General features: G+C 48.8%; 1 protein-coding gene across 1 annotated transcript in view; it reads right to left on the bottom strand.

The window, feature by feature from the left end:
* LOC116820021 (gamma-aminobutyric acid receptor subunit gamma-4) overlaps window positions 1–21,496 on the bottom strand; it is a 79,464-nt gene extending 57,968 nt beyond the window's left edge. The window contains exons 1-3 of the mRNA XM_032772201.2: window positions 20,710–21,496; window positions 9,262–9,410; window positions 8,734–8,801 (exon numbers count right to left, since the gene is read on the bottom strand). Coding sequence (XP_032628092.1) covers window positions 8,734–8,801; window positions 9,262–9,410; window positions 20,710–20,783 — 291 coding nt within the window. The 5' untranslated portion in view covers window positions 20,784–21,496. The remainder of the gene's footprint in view (window positions 1–8,733; window positions 8,802–9,261; window positions 9,411–20,709) is intronic.
* Between the last annotated feature and the right edge of the window lie 694 nt (window positions 21,497–22,190).

The raw sequence follows: 22,190 nt of genomic DNA, 5'->3' as shown, positions 1-22,190 counted from the left end.
AGGAAGGGATCTACTGGTGCCCCACCACCATACTCTCCTGCCTCATTCCTCATCACCCCACCTGATTTACACTGCCCACCCAACCCTAACTGTGCCCCCTAGCTCCCATAGAACCCGTCCACACTCAGCGTCTGAGCCAAACCCAGCTCAGCCAGATTCCAGAATGAGGTATCTGGGGTTTGGAAACAAGACGAACCAAGAAAAGGGCGAGGGCTATTTTCAGAACACACCCATGGGCATGATTCTCCACTGCCTTCCCCCTGGGTCATGCCTGGGCAAAGTGACGCAACATGCTACCAGTGCTTATTGATGCTTCAGTGGTGGCTAGAGGCCCCAGCCGAGGTCACGACTGCATTGTGCTAGTCCTGCACAGACACCGTAAGAGACAGTGCTGGCCATGAGGAGCTTACAATCTGCAAATAACAAGACATACAGACGGTGGGGAAGTGACTTGCCATGGTCACCCGGCAGGTCAGTGGCAGAGCTAGATCCCAGGCATCCTGACTCTCACTTCAGCACGCCCCTGACTTGAGACTGTTTTACATCTGCGTTATGCTGGGAAAAGTGACTCTACCAGCTGAAAGGCAGTGGGGAAAAAATCAGCCCCCAAATTTTTACCATACCTTTTCTGATTTTTACCAGCTCGGCAGAAAAGCTCTCCCCTGGGTTGATGTGTCGTGTGGGAAATTTCAGAGAGATCCTTCTTTCTTTTGTGCAGGGATTGAGAGATTTGTCCATTATTAATAAATAACTCTAAGTATGAGCCAATAATCAACATACACAGATGAGATAGATGATCCTTTCAGTCTGTACAGGATACTGTAAAGCTTGTTTGCATTTTTTCAGCCTGTCTGCCTTCAGCTAGCTCCTGATTAATAACACTGTTCGCACTGGATGATTGATGAGAAGGATCCTAAATTCACTCCTAAAGCAGGGCCTTTCAAATCCCCTTTTCATTTTTAAGGAACAAACTAAGTTTTCTGCCCTGATGTGATTTATCATTTGAAGGTTGAACCAGAGATGAATAAGACTACAGCTCCTACCACTGATAAAAGAGTGCCACATTGACGGATGAAGGGGGTATTATAATTAATTTGCATTTCCATAGCACCTAGGTGCCCTACTCATGGATCAGGATCCCATCGGGCTAGGTAGTTAATTATTACAGTAGGGTGTTGAAAGGAAACCATGGTGTGTCCAACACTCAGACTTGGTTGCCTGCATAAGGGCCTTTAATTCCACCTGCATGTAATCATCCCCACCATAGGGCATCAGAAAGACTGAACCTGTAAGCTACAGCACCAAAAGCACAAGACCACTACTACTGGAGCTAAAGCAATGGCTCCATCAGCCAGTAGCCAGGGGTGGCTCTAGGATTTTGTGGCTCCTAGAGTGTCCTCCGAAGCCTCGGGACCAGCGGACCCTCCACAGGCAAGCTGCCGGAGGCAGCCTGCCTGCCGCCCGTGGCGCCGGCAGAGAGCCCCCCCTGGCTTGCCGCCCCTGCCAGCAGCAGTAGTAGGCTCTTATCTTCCATGTGGACCAGCCACTAGAAGAGGTACTGGCACGTTTAGCCAAGACTATAAGTAGTGAGGTAACTGAAAGACATTAGCATTTTGTTCCCTGTGTACTGCACCTTTACGTTTAGAGAAGCGTCTGCTGCTAGCAGAACTATTTTCCAGCTCAAATGCAGAAGGTCACAAAGCAAGTCTCACACACTATGCTCTCGCAGGCACACTCTTGTTCTTTGTCTAGTTGTTGATTTCCTTACTTTGAAATGCAGGTCATCTAGAATGAAAGTACATGGTTTGCTCTTTGCATATGGGAAAAAATTCAGAGAGTGATCAGGCAACCAGAAAGAGCTCAGAGTTTGGGGTAGAAGTGGTGAAGAGGTTCCTTGGTTAAAAAGCAGCAGCACAGAAAAGGTAAAAGATCAGATGTGAGTGGTTTCTACTAAAACCAGAAGGCTGAAGAATTTGGATCATATGTTCAGAGGGCTGAGTAGTGTATTTCTGCCAATGCTACTGAAGACAGTACTAACAGAAAGTGCTAGTTTCTAGCATCTATGTGAAAAGCAGTCTGCATCTGCTGGAGTCTGGAGAGCTAGGAACCGTACAGAGACAAAGCAGTCTCCTTAGGCCAGGACAAGTTCCGTCTCACTTCCTTTCATCATTCCTAAGGAGCTACTGCTCCTCTGACACCCACAGGTGGAATTGCAATGGCACAAGTGGCACTTTGGCACCTGACTCCTATTGCCAGGACAGTGAGAGTTAGGCACCTAGCTGCCACATGTTCCTTTGCAAACCTACCCTGCGGTCTCAGAGCTTTTCAAAAGTGATTTGAGTTCTTGGGGGCCACAGTTGTGGGGGTTCCAGCCTGAGATGTCATGAAGTGGGAGCCTTCTCAGCCAATAATATTAGGCTCACCTTTGAAACTCTTGGCTTCTGGTCACAGCGAAGGAGGAGGAGCTGGGAATCCAACTCAGATCTGCCATGTTAGCAACATGTGCACGTACTATAAAAAAACCCAGTGGGGCCAGCTGTGACTCTGATACACAGCTGTCTTGCAAGGCTGAGAGCCGGCGGCATCACGCTTCCCAGGTCCCATTGGTTTGCCCCGAATTGTTCATCGGAATGGAAGTCCTGGCTACAGTGATTATTTAGTGCACAAAAAGTTCTGCTTGTCAGAGGCTGCAGCTGTGTGAATCGGCCCAGCAAAAGCAACTTCCCTGCTGGAGCCCTGCAGATGTGGGTCATTTCCCAGAGCCAGCCATGCCTTAATGCTCCTTATGCACAGTGAGTGCACAGTGCCTGCACCAGAGACTCTGCACATTCCTGGATCCCAACTTAGAAAAGGATTAAAAACTTGCACTAATATTTAAAAAAACCCTCCCTCTCAGCTCATGCTGTAAACTCCCAGTTGCATCTCCTGTCTTCTGACTTACATTTCCTTGCTTGAGGAAAGGGTAGAGCTTTTGGGGAGAAGGGGATTTTTGCGAGTGGAGGTCAGAGAGAAGTGGATCACTCTCACATGTCAATGCTATAGGTGCATATAGTGATCAGCTCTGTGGATCACAGGCCAGGTCCTCAAATGGTGTAAATCAACAATGACCTCAATGGAGGCATGCTCCTTTACACCACCTGAGCATCTGGAACCATGTCTACACAGCATGATCTCCCCAAGTTCCCTCAGCATTTGCTGGATGGAGTGTAAGATATGGAATGGGAACAATCTCCTTCAGTTGCTTCCAAAGCCTGTCCAGGAATCTAGAGGGACATTCCCTGAGCATTACTCATAGACTTTAAGGCTAGAAGAGCTGATCCTGATCATCTAGTCTGACCTCCTGCACATTGCAGACCACAGAACCTCACCCACTCCCTCCTATAACAGACCCCTAATCTCTGGCTGAGTTACTGAAGTCCTGAAATCACGATTTAAAGACTAAGTTACAGAGAATCCACAATTTACACTAGTTTAAACCTGCAAGTGACCCATGCCCCATGCTGCAGAGGAAGGTGAAAAACCCCCAGAGTCTCTGCCGATCGGTCCTAGGTAAAAATTCCTTCCCGACCCCAAATATGGTGATGAGTTAGATCCTGAGCACATGGGCAAAACCCACAAGGCAGATACCTGGGAAAGAATTCTCTGTAGTAACTCAGAGCCCTCCCCATCTAGTGTCCCGTCTCTGGGCATTGGGGATCTTTGTAGTAGCAGCCACCGATGGGCCACATGCCATTGTAGGCAGTCTCCTCATCCCATCCCATCCATAAACTTATCAAGCTCGGTCAGTTTTTTTGCCCCCACTTGTCCCCTTTGAAGCCTGTTCCAGAACTTCACTCCTCTGAGGGTTAGAAATCATCTAATTTCAAGCCTAAACTTGTTGCTGGCCAGTTTATATCCATTTGTTTGTGTGCCAACATTGGCAGTTGATGTAAATAACTCCTCCCCCACCCTGGTATTTATCCCTCTGCTGTATTTATAGAGAGCAATCGTAGTTCCCCTCAGCCTTTGCTTGGCTAGGCTAAACAAGCCATGCTGCTTGTGTCTCCTCTCGTAAGATAGATTCTCCATTCCTCTGATAATCCTAGTAGCCCTTCTCTGAACCTGTTCCACTTTGCATTCATCCTTCTTACACATGGGTGACCAGAACTGCACACAATACACTCAGTCCAGGATCTGAACATTGTGTTCACAGCAGAAAGTGGTGTGCAGAAAGCAAACTAATCTGTAGCTTTTGTGAATAAAGACACAGCTCTAGACCTCTGCATCTGCCTCTCCCTCACTCCAGACAAAGTGCTGAGGGTGGAAGGAGGCCACATCAGCTATAGTACACCTTCACAATAAACCATGCTCTGGTGTAAAGGGGCTTCCCAGGAGCTCCAGGGAACTTTCTGATACGGTCTCCCACAGTATTCTTGCCAGCAAGTTAAAGAAGTATGGACTGGATGAATGGACTATAAGGTGGATAGAAAGCTGGCTAGATTGTCGGGCTTAACAGGTAGTGATCAATGGCTCCATGTCTAGTGGGCAGCTGGTATCAAGCAGAGTGCCCCAAGGGTCGGTCCTGGGGATGGTTTTGTTCAATATCTTCATTAATGATTTGGAGGACGGTGTGGATTGCAGATGATACTAAACTGGGAGGAGTGGTACATACGCTGCATGGTAGGGATAGGATACAGTGGGACCTAGACAAATTAGAAGATCGGGCCATAAGAAACCTGATGAGGTTCAACAAGGACAAGTGCAGAGTCCTGCACTTAGGAAGGAAGAATCCCATGCACTGTTACAGACTAGGGACCGAGTGGCAGCAGTTCTGCAGAAAAGGACCTAGGGGTTACAGTGGATGAGAAGCTGGATATGAGTCAACAGTGTGCCCTCGTTGCCAAGAAGGCTAACCGCATTTTGGGCTGTATAAGTAGGGGCATTGCCAGCAGATCGAGGGATGTGATCATCCCCCTCTATTCAGCACTGATAAAGCCTTATCTGGAGTACCGTGTCCAGTTTTGAGCCCCACATTACAAGAAGGATGTGGAAAAAGTGGAAAGAGTCCAGCGGAGGTCAAAAAAAAATGATTAGGGGACTGGAGCACATGACTTATGAGGGGAAGCTGAGGGAACTGGGATTATTTAGTCTGCAGAAGAGAAGAATGAAGGGGGATTTGATAGCTGGTTTCAACTACCTGAAAGGAAGTTCCAAAGAGGATGAATCTAGACTGTTCTCATTGGTACCAGACGGTAGAACAAGGAGTAATGGTCTCAAATTGCAGTGGAGGTGGTTAAGGTTGGATATTAGGAAAAGCTTTTTCACTAGAAGGGTGTTGAAGCACTGGAATGGGTTACCTAGGGAGGTGGTGGAATCTCCTTCCTTAGAGGTTTTTAAGGTCAGGCTTGACAAAGCCCTGGCTGGGATGATTTAGCTGGGGATTAGGTCCTGCTCTGAGCAGGGGGTTGGACTAGGTGACCTCTTGAGGTCCCTTCCAACCCTGATATTCTTAAAGGAGCTAGAAGATGAAACAGAGGAAGAGTTGTTGGAGCACAGTGAGATGGAGGAGGTGGAAGTGACACATGGAAATAAGAGTTGTAGCAGCCATACAGCTGTCTGTAGCTTCACACTGAGGCCTTTTGTTTTAGGTGTTCTGCACCTTTACACTTCTGAGGACTTATTTTGTTCCCCAAGTTGCTGTTGCCTACAGAGGAGATGCACACACTATGCTCTCCCATGGAGGCTTTACTTTGGGTCTGTCTTGTTGTTGTTTACTCCTTGGTAAAATGAAAGCCATTTAGACAGACAGCAGTCGTCTGCTTTGTTAAGGGAAATATAAGGGAACTCAGGGAAACACTGAGGAGTGGATTTGTTAGGAGGGAGTGGGCGGCGTTAAGAGCTCACAAACCCCACTGCTCACAGCATGTTAAGAACTGATGTAAAGCGCTGCACTGACAAAGCCATCTGCAGTGCACAAAGGATGTTATTAGTCCACAAACACTACCTATTCTTGAGTGTCATCTACTGGCACTTATCTATTAACTACTTATTATATGTATACACAGACCTAGAGCTTTCCTTTACAGGTGGGATACATGGAACCAGAAAGGGAACAGATTGGAGAAATGGACAGGGAGAAGGAATGGGCAGAATACAGAGACTCAGAGTGACCAGTCCTGGTAATTTTTAAGATCAGGGATTTTTATTTGCTGATTTTCTCAGACCTTACCATATCCCCACACCGGCTCTGAATAGTACGTTAAGATCTGATGGCTGTATGTGGTGAGCAGTGGACTCTGTCTCACATCTGAGGTAGTGGCAGCAATATGGAGCAATCATATGATCGCATCCCACCTCATATCCCTTGCATCCTTCTGAGTCCCTCTCAATTGATGCCAAGGTTCCAGCATGTACAGTATAGCTAGCAGCGCTGGACAGTGCTGGCTTGGTTGTCTGCCTTACCCATGGGGCTACCTGGAATGCCGCTAAGAAATTCATCATGGTAGCCATCATGCTGCACCCCTCCTCTTCTCCTTCTTGGGGAGGGGGTGTTCTCATCACCCAGGTGTGTAACTTTCACCTGCCTTGAGCCACCTCCCTGAAAAGCACTGGGCAAGGGGAAGCAATGGAAGAGGCCCTCTGAATATAAGATGAGAGAGTCATTCCCTAAGCCTCCTGATAATATCTTCATTATTCAAGCAGTGCACAGCCAGGTCCCCATCTGGATAGTTTGCATGCTGCCATCTGCAGTATACACTTCCCAGGGGCAAACACTGCTACACCTTATGGCATAAATTTAGAGACAGTCCAAATGTTTTCATCAAAACTTAACAACAACAACACCCCTGTTTCCACACACACACACACAAAATGGTGGCTGAACCAAAATGAACCCATTCGCAGAACATCCTTGTCTTGATTGAAATTATCAATATTTTCAATGAAAAAAAATGGAAACTGAAAAATTTCCAGGGTCTGGTACAAACTTTCAGCTTTAATTTTTTTTTTGGTAAAATAAAATAGAGTTCCTGGAAACCAAAAACTCCCTTAATCCTCCGGCCCAAATTTTACTGATAACTATCTTCAAAACCTTTCAGTTTGTGTTTTTTACTGAACCCATGACTGGATTTCATGAAAAGTTTTTTGGGGAAAAGGAACTTTTTATAAATTTCTCCCTCCCAAAATTGGCATTTTCCAATCACTAGCGTTAGCTTGTACGCCCGTTGGGGCAGAGACCCTCTTTCCGTTGTGTGTTTTTACAGGGCCTAGTGCAATGGGGTCCTGGTTCTTGTGTGGGGCCTATATATACTACTGCAATTAAAATATGAACATTAATTATGGCTGCTCAGTCTGACCCATCCAGATCTCATACATGGCAACCTACAAGCTCATGCACCCATATTTCACACTGTGATTCCATTACCATAGCAACTATCCCCAGGGGGTATGCTCCTATCTCCCTGTGAATTACACTGCTCTCTCTCACACAGCCTAACATCTCATCGTGACACACTGTCATCCCAGCAGCAGTACAGTTCACTAGTATGAAGGTTGCCTGAGAATGAGAGCAATCTCCTTCCTTCCCGCCGGGCTGGGGGAAGCTGTCACACAAAGATGCCTGTTCATGCATCAAAGATCGGGAAGGCAACAGCATCCATCACTGTCAGAACATCTTCTGTCACTTGGTGGTGCAGGATCATTTATCCAAAGCACAGGCACCTGGGGCATTTGGAGAAGGGGGACCTGGTGTAATGGGGTTCACTCATCACTGCATCTGGGGATCAGCTCTTGTTCAGTCCAGACACCCCTTCTGTAACTCACTTGCTCCACGGTCCCTCTCACTCTCCAGGACTTGGGATGCTCTCTCTTCTTGACTCAGCCCTCCGGCCAGGTCACTGTGTTATTTTCCCCTTCCAGGGTTGCCAGACAATTCCACCAGACAATCTGCCCATGCACCATCTCAATTCCCAGTCTGTGCCACTTCTCCAGTGGCTGGTACGGGAACCTGGGCCCACCTGCTACTCCAGGTTCCAGCCTAGGGACTCTATCAGTGGCAGTCAAGGTCTGCACATTCTCAACCTCACTGCTCTTTCTTTGGCTTCTTCCTTGCATAGGCTTTCTTCCCCACAATTCCTCTGGGTAAACCACTTCCATCAGGGACCGGATTCCAGGGCTTGTGCTCGTTGCTGCATCTCCTTCTACCCACCACTCTGTGCCCAGAGAGTGACTGCCAGCACCTTCCCTGCAGCCCCCTTCTGCTCTCAACTTTCTGGCATTATACAAGCCCAGCCTGCTCCTGCCCTGCTGGGCTTCATCATCCCTTAGACCTCAGCAGCCCTGCCTCTCCTCCAGGTGCAGTTTATAAGGTTACTTGGCCCTCATCTGAGCCACCTTAACCCCTTCAAGGCTGGTGTGTATGTGTATGTGTGTGTGTGTGGGGGGGTGAACACCTCATCAGACCTGGATCCAAAGCAGCCTTCTTTTTGGCGTGCAAAACCAGAACCCGGCAGGCAAAGATTTCCAAGTCCCAGCCTTGCCTGTCTCCAGTAGCAATCAGCTGTGCTCCTGGCATCTCTCCTCCAGGAAAGGAGAAGGAAATCTGGATCCCTCTGTAGAAGTGCCACCTAGGCTGTGACACATGGTACAGGGATGGTAATGATTTGGAGCCATTTCCGGGGTGGGGAGCTCAGTTGAGATCCCAAATTCCCTGTTCTCACTCAATCTCCCTTGGCCCTAGTAGCCTTTAACACTCACCATCTGGATGACGGAGACTGGCCCGATGCTGTTCACATAGATATCCACATCGATGAATGTGGGCTTGACTGGAAAGAGAGTGAAAAGGATGTGGATGAGCCAGGGGCAGGGGCATACAGGGAGGAACATGGGAGTAAGGGGGGAACAGGCAGGCATAAGCTGAAAGCCCCTGAATTGGGGGCTGGGAGACCGCAAGAGAACTATCAGCTCTAGACCTGGAACATGGGTGCATAGTGCTGGGGGTTCTAGAATAGCTTGAGGCTATTTCTGTTACAGAATGGGGACTGCAGGGAAGACCTCACATTGCTGGAGTCCTCTTTGCTGGTACTGGTGGACACTGCTGGGAAGAAGCTCACAGCACTGGATTCCCCCCTAGCTGGTGCTGACAGGGCACTGCTGTGAAGAAGCTCACAAGGTCTGGAACAAACCGAGCATTTCCTGGAAGCAACCATTAAGAACTTACTCCCTCCTCACACACCAACGGGCCTGGGGACCAAGAACAAGCTGAGGCTTGGAGGGGGCACTTACTGCCGATGTCAGGTCTCAGTTTGTTGTCGTAGTTCTTCAGCAGTGAGTTGAGGATTTGTGTGGCATCTGTCTCCTGCGCCTTGGGGGTCAGGACCCAGGTTTTATTGACACTGAGGTAATCGTAGTCATACTCCTCCATGCTTTCTGTCCTGGAATAAATGGGCAAAGAATGAGCAAGCTGACCCCATGGCCCCAAGGCTACCCACCATCACAGGGATAGAGCAGGACTGCGCCTCAGAGGAATACACCCACCCTTGGGAGTTTCTAAGGATCTCCAGGGTCTACCTCAGACACTTGCCCAGCATTGTCACTATGTCCTGGAGCAATGGGTAGAGCAAACTGGAGTGGGAAGGGGAGTTGGATTTCCTACCATTGCCCTTTTTCTTTTCCCCACTCCAAGGTCAGCTTGAGGCATTTATAAGGGCTCAAGGAGAGAGGGCCAGGAGCTCTCCTTGCTACTAGGGTCAGGAGAGCTGCATTCCTTTCTTTGAACTACTCAGGGGAGCTGGCTATCCATGGAGGTGAAGCTCCCTGCACCCTCCTGGAGCTCCCTCAGGAGCCATGTTGCATATTTGTACCCCTACAGCCGGCCTGTGCCTAGCAAAGCACACTCCTGCCCTCAATGAGAATATGGTGTCCTAGTCACAAGAAGAACTGCACCTCAGACTCCTCCTGTCTCATCAAGTCCCTCCACTACCAGATCTTGGGCCTCAAGCCATCCCCTGGCCCCAGGTGGAACCACATGACTCACTTGCTCTCAGAACAGGCCCCGAGTGGCAGCCCCCTGGTACTAACTGAGATTACCTACGTGATATAGGCTCTGTTTCCCACAACAGTCCTGACCGTGGTTATTACACTGACCAAACAGCCTTCTCAAAGCTAAGCCTTATTTACTCAGAACAAAAGCATTTAAGAGACAAGAGGTCTTAAGGGAATAAAACAGACTGTATGCATGTCTAGGGTACCAGGTGTCCTATCATATTTCATGCGGGGATCCTGGCAGGTCTCAGATTCCCAGAGAAACCCCATAATCTCCAAGACTGATTGTCATAGTCTGGTCCCTTAACTCACCAACCATTTCTCCCTGTTTCAGGGAAAGTTCCGTTGAAAAGCTGTTCACTTCCAGGCTTGGCAAGACAAGTTTGCCTCTTCCTTGACACTAACAGTTTGTCCCACTCTCTTTCAAGTTTGTGCTAGGCTGCCTTTACCAGGAACTCCTGGGTTGCTTTCCTGTTCGCTTTTCCCACAGCTTCCTACTCAGTCAGATCAATACAGTCATCCAGGAAGTTCCAATAACCTTCAATAGTTATATTGACCACACTATTCATTCCATCAGTATATCACAGTACCGATCAATTACTACAGAGCAATTCCACATCTACATTTGCTATGACTTTTAAGAATGTCTCCTAGCTGTGCATGTCAGCTATCATTCTCCCCAGTGCTGGAGAGGGCTTCTCCACGGGAGCTGCCATTGCGCTGATACATCCCAGCGGCAGCCCTGCAACGCTGACAGGGAAGCAGGGCCTGGGAATGCAGACCTCCTTTTAATACGCAAAGAGGCAAAGGGCTTGGCTACACTTGGAAATGTGCAGCGGTGGGAGTTACAGCTGTGGTCGTACAGCTGTGTAGGAACAGCGCTGCAGTGTGGCCACACTGACAGCTACCAGCGATGCAGTGTAAGCCACATTTTTGCAGCAATTTGCAGCGCTTTGGGAGTGGTTGCATGTGGGGCAGCTTATCCCAGCGTTTTCAAGTGGCTTGCAACGTGCTCTTTCAAAAGAGGGGGGTGGTGGTGTGGGAATGGGAGTGTGACAGGGGAGTGCTGGGGGAGACAGAGGAAGTGGATTTTTGGAGGCTGACAGCTCCTGCCTTGCAAATTGTGGCCATTTCCCCCACCCCTCTCTCAATCACTCTTAAATGCAAAAAAAGGCTTCAGACCAGATAAGCAGCCTTCTTCTGACGGACTCCCCCCCCCCCCCCCCCGTGCTCTGCAAGTTCTAAGGACTGGGAGAATACACACAGTCATTTTAAAAGTTCCATCATTTAAAATTTTTGACCCTTCCCCCACCCCTCTCTTATTCACTAAATGCAAATTATGCACTCCTAAATAGCCTTTCAGACCACATAAGCAGATTCTGGCTCAACATGGACTCCCCTCTCCCCATCAAACAAACAGCTGTGAAACATTCCAAAGCAATTTCCCTGCCACGGCTCTTGCTCGCTCGCTGGAGGCAAAGAGCAGCTGTGTTTGTTTTTTTTAAGAAGCCCATCTCAGCCAATTCTCTTGGTTTGTTGTAGACAAGGAATGCTGGGATACCTCTTAATACCCTGGGGCAATAAACAGCGCCTGTTTTGGTGGTCCACACCTGATGAGCCAGCGCTGCATCCACCCGCGCTGAATCGCTTTACCCCCCACTCAGACCAGATGTACAGCCAGCGCTGCAGCCAGGGAGTTGCAGTGCTGGCTGGGCTTTGTAAGTGTGTACACAGAGTGAGTTGCAGCGCTGTAACCCTTTCACCAGCGCTGCAACTCTCCAGTGTAGCCAAGCCCAAAGACTGGCAGAAGGCTTGAATGGAAACACTATTCCTTTCCAAAGTTGCAGTTAGTTAATCAGGGATTCCTAAAGTTAAAACCCATATAAAACTTGTTCCATGACCTATCTGAAGCTCTCTGCCTTTCCTGTGTGTTCAGAGGTGGAGGAGTTTCTGTTATCAGAGGATTGGACCCATTTATCTGTCTGCCTGCCTCTATGTTTTAGATATTTACACATTGTGTCATCACTTCCTGCCTGATTGCTCATTATCCCTTTTGATTATGGGAAAGGAGTCATGTGCAAGTTTGCTATCCAAGAGGAGGCAGTGATTGGACTAGGTCAGGGGTAGGCAACCTATGGCACGTGTGCCGAAGGTGGCACGTGAGCTGATTTTCAGTGGCACTCACACTGCCCAGGTCCTGGCCACTGATCCGGGGGGCTCTGCATTTTAATTTAATTTTAAATGAAGCTTCTTAAATATTTTAAAAACCTTATTTACTTTACATACAACAATAGTTTAGTTATATATTATAGACATAGAAAGAGACCTTCTAAAAACGTATTAATGCCACGTGAAACCTTAAATCAGAGTGGATAAATGAAGACTCCGCACACCACTTCTGAAAGGTTGCTGACCCCTGGACTAGATTGTATATTACACTGCTGTTTGCCTTTTAACATGCTCAACAGGAAGAGTAGAGATTGTTGCAGTAGGAAAGAAGGGATCACCAGCTGGCAATGAGCCACCTACTAAAGGTCTTGGGCCAGAGGCAGCTCCGCCAGTGCAGGCTGGAGCAAATTACCCACTTTCTTCCACTAGCCTGGCCTAGCTCAGGGTGGAATAACTCAATTGAGAGTAGCTCACCCTGGCATTATGCCTCTCCATTTACTGCCACCTATACTTTGTGTGGTGGTGGTTCACAGCAAGCCCTTCAGGAGAGGAATTATACCAGCAGAAACCAGAGTAACATCTAGCTCTCATCTTAATGTTCTTTTGACCCTCTTGTAAAGGAGCCCTGAACAGGTCACATGCAGGGATTGACCCAGGACCTCTGACTTGAAAAACAACACACTGCTACACCTGATCTAAAGCCTGAGTCCCACAACAGCAAGGCAGTAGCAGAGCCATCAAACTCAATACCAGATGCCACCACCAGAGCCCCTATATGCTATGTCAGGATGGATTACTCTACTTTCAGGCTGGCACAGTAATGTCTATTAGGAGAGTGGGGCTTCTTGTGTGATTTAGAGGGGTTTTTGCGTGGCATTTCCATATGGCAAAAGCCCTAGAGAAGGCTCAGTTATATCAATGTAAAAGAGCTTTTTCCAGTACACTTATTTTGCTCCCTGGACTGCTATAAGCTACTGCAGCAAAAGCACATTTTTGCCGGTATAAACTGGAGCTACACTAAGGTTTTCCAGCATAGCTATTCCAGCAACCCTTTTCAAGTACAGACCTGGCCTTATCCCCCGTTAAGGGCTAAAGCATCTTGTTATTAGATCCATAGGGAGGATTTAGTTCAGTTCCAGGTGAAATGGTCCTTTTCTGTTGCTACACACCATTGCTAGGTTGTAACAAAAATATCTGGAAGGAAGGTGTGTGTGTGCATATTAGTCCTTCCCGGCTCCCTGTTTCCCAGTCCCCCCATCCCAATTCAGGCTGGGAAGATGTACTAACTGATGCCCAAAAGCTACCGCAAAGACAGAGCAAACAGGGAAATAGAAGGCCATATCTGTGCACTGAGACACACGCACAGCTGCCAATGGAAATGTCACATAGCTAATATTTAGCAATCAAGCACATGCAGTGGCTGTTCCCGGGACTGGAGGATATGCCTCCTTGTGCCCAAGCAATTCTGACTGGCAACTTGTGACAAGTACAATCCAGTCCCCATATGTCTCCTGCAGACGCAGGGGAAAGCTGGATCCCGGCTCCTCACATCAGCTCGTCGAAATGTCAAACCACTCACCTCTCAGCATGGCAACGCAACTGAGAAGCGGGTGAGCAGAGTGAAGCAGTCAGAGCTCAGCAAGGAGCTAGGCGGGGCTGTCAGACACCTGGCAAGGAACCCACCCCCACCCCCCCATTATGGCAAACACTGTGAGTGACACAATCGCTCCCTGTCCTGCGACCGAGCCGTGCGGCATGTGTGACAGTGATCAGATGCACTCTTGTTTATGGATGGAGCCAGACATCCCCTCCTTGGGCAACGCGTGACATTATTGGACAAGAACGCAGTGTTATTTGCTTTGTGTCTGTGATTCCGAGTGTTGCTTTTCTCAAGTAGCCGCTTGCTGTGTTGAGGATGATGGGCACAGGAAAGGGGACTGATAGCTGCTGAACAATCACAGCCTCTATTTCAGCCTGGGGGGCCAGCTAATCCAAAGAACTCAGGGCTAGATTTTCAAGGGCTCAGCCCCCAGTGAACTGCTCTCTTCTTCAAATCTGACTTCAGTTAGAGGAGCTGCGCCTATCCAAAAATTCTAGCCCTAGCAGTTATGCCATGTGGTGCAGTCCAGCAAAGAGGTGACTGGGAGTCAGGAGACCTGCGTTCTGTTCCTATCTCTGCCACAGTCATTTAACCAACCCCCGTGCCCCAGTTTCCCCACTCGCAAAAGATGGATGATGTTACTTCCACATCTTTATGAAGTGTCTTGAGAGCTATGAATTCATAGCACTGGATAGGTGCTCTGTATTGTTTTTATCCTGGGAAGTGACAGAGCAAGCTTCCCCGCACCCTGACAGCCAGTGTGCCCCAACCCTGGGATAATTATATACTCATTGGCCAAACAGTGCTGCTGCAATTAGAACTTAACATCAGATACAAATGAGGATATTTTTGTGATGTGGACACCTGTCCACCGGGAAGCAGCCTGGTGCTGTAGATATCTGGTACTGAACAACTGTCACAGGATTTAAGCTGTCAACGGGAAGGTGTAACAGTCTCAATCCCCAGAGCTGACCAGTCCCTTTCATGTGCTTTTATGGCCAGTTCTTCTTACTTTCAAATCTAAACTCCAGGTGCACAGCTGGGCAAACTTTCTCAGACAAATTGTTTATTCGTCACAAAATGCAGTTTTGGGTTGTGAATTTGGGTCAAATTCAGCAAATAGTTCTGGCCAAAAAATCAAAGATTTTTCCTACCCAAAAGTCAAAATGTTTTGTTTCTACTTTTCATTTAGAAAATTAGTCAGTCATTTAAACAAGCAAGGAAGCAAGCAAGCAAACAAATGGGTTAAAAAAAACCCCACCCACAAATGAAACAAAATGAAAACACAAAAACAAAAACCAAAAATACTCTTTTTCAGGTTGCATGAAGTGTTTTGTTTGCTCCAAAATCAAATGAAATAAGTGGAAAAAGCTGTTCTTCACTCAGCTCTCTCTAAGTGTAAGCCCAGGGTTAGTAAAAGTCAAGTTGCAGTCCCTGGGTTTGTTATCCTGGGGCTTGAGCATCTGCACTTATTTGTAACCCCAGGTCGGGAACTGTTGAACCCTGGGTCTACATTGCACCATGTAGGCCTGAACCCAACCACCAGGGCCGGCTCCAGGGGTTTTGTCGCCCCAAGCAGCTGAAAAACAAACAAACAAACCTAAACCAAAAAAAAGCCGCGATTGTGATCTGCGGCAATTCAGCGGGAGGTCCTTCGCTCTGAGCAGGAGCGAGGCACCCTCCGCCAAATAGCTGCCGAATACTTGAACATACTGCCCCACACCAGAGTGGCCGCCCCAAGCACCTGCTTGCTAAGCTGGTGCTTGGAGCCAGCCCTGCCAACCACCCATATCCCAGACTTCCTAGCGCCCTCCCAAAATGTGGCTGCTCTAGCCCTTTCTTCATGGTGCAGTGTGAGAAATCTGGACTGTCCAGAGGGGAAAGGAAGTCAGCCCATGGGGTTGTGGGATACTTTTGGCAGGCTCTCAGAATACAAGTCCAGTGGGGCTGCATCTACCCTGGAAAGCAGTAGGGCTTGCACCAGAGTTCCTGGCTTGACTTAGGCTTGGACGCTTCACCCTTGTAGGGTGTTAGGTCAGAGTCCCAGGTTACTGTGATTTGAGTGTAGACAAAAGGGGGTGAGGCTTGAGCCTGAGTTCATACCCTGGGCTTACACTGCAGTGTGGACATACCCTAGGTGTCCATAGGTGATCATTATCCCACACTATTGCATCTTTACCTCTTGAGGGATCCAGCTGCAGGAGGCTTCCCATGTAATGCACCGAGTTCTCCTTCCTGCCACATGTAACAGTGCCACTGAGTATCTGTGCTAGGTAGGATAAAAGTCTCTGTACATTCAGATATGGGTAGAGACGAGGAAATAAGCAGTCTGGCCAGTGTGAGCCCAACCCAGAGGGGATACCTTGAATCAGGACCCTGTGCATGATGTTATCCCGGGGTGGGCAGCCCTTTGGCAGGGATCTAGAAACCCCTGCCACAACTACATGCCTCACCCCCATATTAAAGGAGCAGGCAGAGCAGGGTCTGGAATGTATCTGGGTGACCTCTTGGTAGGCTCTGACATGCTGGCAGTGGGGAATCCCTCAGAGAAGGGGAGCTCACCCAGAGGCACATTCTCTGAGGTGGCATCGTGGGTGGGCATCTCAGATAACACAAAACCTAACCAGCCCTTTAGGAGAAGCAGAAGCTCCTTAACTGCTACCGACATGGATCTCCCCTAAAGATGGGCCCAGCACAGCCCCCTGGATTCACCCAGCTCAGCACTTTGGGTAAGTTCAGGTCCTGATCTGGCTTGGGATGGGCTCCAACCTGCAGCATCCCAAAGGGGAATCCGTGACTCAGCCCACTGCACATTTATTGCCTCCGGTGCCTAAGGGCCCAACTGCAGAGGCCTTATTGTCCCAGAGGTCAAAGCTCCACCATACTAAACTAAACAGGTCCTCAGCTGGTGTCATGTGGCGTAGCTGCGTTGCCTTCAGTGGCAGGAGCTGTGCCCATTCACACTGCTGGGGATCTGCCCTAAGAAATCATGATACGTAAGACGCCTCTTCCTCTTTGCTGGGTGGATGGTCGGGGAAGTGCGGAGTTAGCGGAACACAAAGGATCCAGCTGGTGCCAGAGGACTCGTTGTTGCAGCTTATGTTGGGCAGAGAGATGGCATGAATCAGTTTGAGCTCTACTAACTGGTCACATCCAGGCTCAGCCCCACTTAGATTGAGCCCCAGGCGCTAAGTGTGACAGAGTCACACATCACAAGCCATAGCTGTGAAAATCCAGCAAATATGGGCTGGGAAGCTGGTGGACCTCACTCTCTTCCCACCCCCCAGCAGCCATCCGCTCCTGCTCCACAAACTCCATGCTTAGAGCTGTTCGGGAGTGGGACAGGGCTCACTGGAGAACCCCAATTCTCTTTGAGGGATGGGAGAGGCACTTTTGTGGAGACACAGCTGCCTGGGGGAGGGAGAGATGGGACAGTTGATTGGGTGGGGCTTCCTCCTTAGAGATGTGAGTACATGGAATTAAAACCTCCAAATAACCCTGCAACCTTCCAACCTCCAACTGTAGTGTTCAGTGAGCGAATTTGTCATTGGAGATGCCCAGGCCATAAAGCAGAGCACTTCCACCAGGATCCACATTCTCAGCCTCAGAGTACAGGAAGATCCACAAACTAATACACTAGTGCAAGGAATTTCACTCTCAGCCTTTGCACTCAGATACTGTGGTGATGTGCACATTAGACAGCACAGCAGGACACACTAGCAGTGCCAGGGTTCATATCCCCAGCCTCATAAACCAGAAGGATCCATCTAATAGTGCAATAGAACCAGCATTCATGTCACCAGCCACAGAGTTCACTAGGACCTGCACATTAATACAATTGCACTGGGGTTCATGAAGATCCACACATTAGTGCATATGCACTGGGGTTCACGTTCCCGGCTTTCGCATTCCGGAGGATTGGCACACCAGCATACTGGTATCAGGATTCATGCTCCCCGCTCCAGACTGCATTTGTAATGGGATTTGATCGGCTTTACGTCGGCTTATTCTGCCAATTAGCTTCAGCCAGTAAAATCCCTCTTCCCCCGAGCCTGGGGGGTAATGATCTGCTGACAACATGTTCTTTTCCTGATCTGGCCGTTAAGCTCACCAGCAGGGTTAGGAATAGTAAAAAAGTGAACACGCTTGCTTGGGGCTTTCAGCGCTTTTTACAGAAAAGCTTTACAAGCTGGTGGCTTTGGGACAGAGTCCTAATCGCCCCACAAAATGCCACTGGAGCGTCCCATTGAAATGGGCATCAAGGGCCCGGGAAACAATAGGGACCTGCCAACCTGTAGAGTTTGTGAGAGATGAATGCTCCCTCCCTCCTTCCTGGCTCTGTTCTGCAACCATGGGGTGCCCATCCTGTGATACCTCGGCTGCTTTCTGATCATTGTCAGCCTCCTTGCATGCCGGATACATATGCTCCCTCCTGCCACACTGGCAAACTGTGCCCTCCTGGAAGTGGACTCTGATCCACTGAAAAAGAGCAGGCAGAAATGCACAGCCTCCTTGGCCCATGTGCATTAGTGGCTGGGTCCTACGAGGGGCAGAGCATTCCCCCCCTTCCGATTGCAGTCAGTGGGAACGGCTGGCACTCACAGCCAGAGATGAGACACATCTGCAGGAGATTTGAGTTACAAGGGTACATAAAGAATCTAAGGCAAACGTTTTTCTCTCTCTGCATGGAAAGAGTCCTTTGAAGTCAAAGGGATTTACACCAGCTGAGGAGTCTGGCCAGTAGCTAGAAGCATCAATTGGATTCCAGAACAAACCAGAAGAGAAAGAAAGAGGAAATTAAGACAAAAAAGAAAATGTAACAATACTGACTGCACTGGTAAATCTGTGTCTGTGCTGTGCTTGTGCACTGCAGTGTCGTTTGTCTAAGGCTCTCAAGGTGCTATGCTGTGAGATGAAAGTATCATTATTATCCCCATTTCATAGGTGTGGAAACTGATGCACAAAGAGAAGTGACTTGTCCAAGGTCACATAGTGAGTCAGTCGAGCTGGGACCGGAACATAAGAACAGTCACACTCGGTCAGACCCATGGTCTATGTAGCTCAGCACCCTGTCTTCTGACAGAACAAAGGCCAGTGCCAGGTACTTCAGAGGAAAGGAATAGATTGGGGCAATTTACAGAGTGATCCATCCTCTGTTGCCCAGCTTCTGGCAGTCAAAGATTTAGGGACACCCAGATTATGGGGTTGTGTCCCTGACCATCTTGGCTAATAGCCATTGATAGGCCTATCCTCCATGAATTTATACTTCTGGCTTTCACAGCATCCCCTGGCAACAAGTTCCACAGGTTGACAGTGCATTGGGTTAAACCTGCTGCCCATTAAATTTCATTGGATGACCCCCTGGTTCTTGTATTGTGTGAAGGGGTAAATAACACTTCCTTATTCACTTTCTCTGCACCATTCATGGTTTTATAGACCTCTATCAGATCTCCCTCAGTTGTCACTTTTCTAAGCTGAACAGTCCCAATCTTTTAAATCTCTCCTTGTACGGAAGCTGTCCAGACTCCTAAGAATTTTTGTTGCCTTTTTCTGTAACTTTTTCAATTCTAATGTATCTTTCTGGAGATGGGGTGACTAGAACTGCATGCAGTACTCAATGTGTGGGAATTCCATGGATTTATATAAAGGCATTATGATCTTTTCTGTTTTATTTTCTATCCCTTTCCTCATGGTTCCTATTCTGTTAGCTTTTTCAACTGGTGTGGCACTGAGCGGATGTTTTCAGAGAACTATCCACCCTGAATCCAAGATCTCTTTCTTGAGTGATAACTGCTAATTTAGACCCCATCATTTTGTATGTATAGTTAGGATTATATTTTCCGATATGCATTACTTTGCATTCATCAGCACTGAATTTCATCTGCCATTTTGTTACCCTAGCCCAGATCTCCTGACTCCCAGTCCTCTGCACTAAATATGGGACCAAGGCAATGGCCTTTTCTTCAGAAATCATCCCTCTCGGCTGCAGGGGATTGAGGGAAGGTTGTTGGAACCAGGGTGGGAGTTCTCTGCTTACTTGGGGTTCAGAGCAGTGGCAGGTTCATGGAGGCACACATGGCATGGTGCTGAGGGAATGGTAATGGCAAATGGGCAGAGCGGGCACAGCATGTGGGTTTGGGGATGGATGGGGGAGCCTAAAACGACACGTCTGGCCAGAGAGGCAATTTCCACCATGGCTGGAAGCCAATGCCAGAAAACAGATGAGAAAGCCCACCATGTGGAGATTAATGCTAACCCTTGTTTGACAGAGCCACCTCTGGGACCATCTCTTCCCTCCCCACTGCAATTCCAGGCCCTCTCATCCAACTCTTGAACTGAGCAAGGGAGACGCACTATTCCACATGCAAAACAATACTTGGTGCCTTTCACCTGAGCCTCCCAAAGTGGAGAACAGCTGTTAATAAAGACAGGCAGCGTCTCTGCGAGCTTTCATGCCCCATTCTACAGGGGAGAGCAGTGAGGTGCTGAGAGGAGAAGGGACTTGTCCAAGGTCACCCAGCAGGTGACAGGGCACAAAGAGAACACAGGGGTCCTGGCTCCCTTGACAGATGTATAGGGGCAGGGAGCATCCCAGGTTAATTGCTCATCACTCCAAGCACCTATCTGCTTCTTCGTACTATGTTTAGTCCCTTCTCTCCAGGGAGCAGAACTGGGGCTCAGCCCCAACGGTCCCATAAGGCTTCTTTCCTTTTCATGACTCCAGCCCCACCTGGCATGCGAAATGAAGGCAGAAGAGTCCGAGCTTGGACCAGACAAGCAAGACAGCCTACAAAATACTGCTGGGCTCATTAGGAGCAGGCAGGCGCATGGATGCCAAGGAGAGGGTGAGGGGGTTGCTGTCAATCCCAGCATCTCTTTGGGGTTGGGGTAGGTATATTAGGAGAAAGCAGGGTTCTCACCTTATCTGTAGGGCGGGATAGATTGTCAGGTACATCAGGAAAACTTTCCCAGACATCTTAAACGCACGAGCCATGCGATCCCAGGGAAGCGCAGTGTCCACATAAAGAGAGGCAGCTCGGGCTGGCGTGACTGCAGTTTGACAGATTCCTTCCTATCCAGTTTGCAGGGGGTCCCAGGGGCTCCCCTCTCTCCTTCCCCAGTCTGCCCCAAAGGATGGCCAGCTCGGTCCAGGTGTGCTGCAGCTGGAGTCTCTGGGGACCAGCAAAGAAAACACTTGGAGCAACCAAACAAAAAACTAAAGGTGGCGGTAGCGGGGGAAACCCACCCAGGAGTATCCAAGTTCAGAAGGAGGAGGAAAGCCAAGCCTGGTGCCTTTGTGTCTCCTTGTCCTCCAGCAAGTTTAGGGGCTTTTCTTCCATTCCTGCCCGCTTGGGCACTGCCTCTGTGGTTTTATTGTTGAATTCCCAATGTCCAATCTCTTTATGGAAGGGTTTCCCCTCTTCTCCTTTCTCCCAGCTCACCAGCTGTGCCTGTGCCCAGCAGACAGGTGCAGTGAGAGCTTGTGTGCGCGCACAGCACAAGCCCCACCGGTTGCTATTGCAGCCTAGAATACTGAAATCCTCTTCTCTCTGTCCCCCTCCTTTTCTCTGCCTCTCTCTCTCTATTTCTTCCTTCTGTGCTTCTCTCCCCACCCCTCCCAAACTCGCCCACCTTCCCTCTGGCTTTTAATCCTTTCTTTCTGATCCTTTTGGAAAGAAGGGTCAAAGTTGGGCATTTCTTATCCTACTCCTTGGCAGGAGAGGAACAGAGCGAGTGAGAGGGAGACTGGCAGGGAAGAGGAAGAGAGATGCTCAGAGGTCTCACGCAGGGTCCTAGCTCCCCCCTGTTTAGTGCAAGGGGTGGAGGAGGGCCTTCTCCTTCCCAGCAGGGCAAGGGTTAACAGCTTCTTCTTGCTCCTTTCTTAAAGAGAAAAAAAAGGCAAAAAAAGTTCAGTTGCTGTGCTGACAAAGGCTGTATCCAGAAATAAAAGGGAAATGCCTATTTGTGTGTCACTGAGTTACCAAACGGAAGCTTTTGGGAAGGCGAAAACTGGAATTCATTAACTTGTGTAAAGCTCTCGCTCTCCTCCTTCACTTAACTAGACATGACAAGGTCGTCGCTCGTTAGTCACATTGTAGCGTAAAACCTCGCACAACGTTTTGTTAAAAGCCGGGGAGCGAGGCTGTTGCTCGTAAAAATGTGCCAGAAGCAAATACCAGCAATGCTGAGCGAGGCTCAGCTCAGCCAATAGAAGGCGGCCTCGCACCCAGTGCATTGTGGGAGCTAATGCACTAGAAAGCATAACCACTCACTGCCACATCCATCTTGTGAAATTCTCTGTGCACAGCCTTGCGCCTGGGTTACATCCAGGTCTAGTGTCTGTCCATCACAAAATAGCCAGGGCCCCAACTCGCAAGTGCTCATGCACGGGATTCCCATT

The sequence above is a fragment of the Chelonoidis abingdonii genome, chromosome 8, assembly GCF_003597395.2.
Source record: "Chelonoidis abingdonii isolate Lonesome George chromosome 8, CheloAbing_2.0, whole genome shotgun sequence".
Classification (NCBI taxonomy): Eukaryota; Metazoa; Chordata; order Testudines; family Testudinidae; genus Chelonoidis; species Chelonoidis abingdonii.
This window is presented reverse-complemented; position numbering and strand designations above follow the sequence as displayed.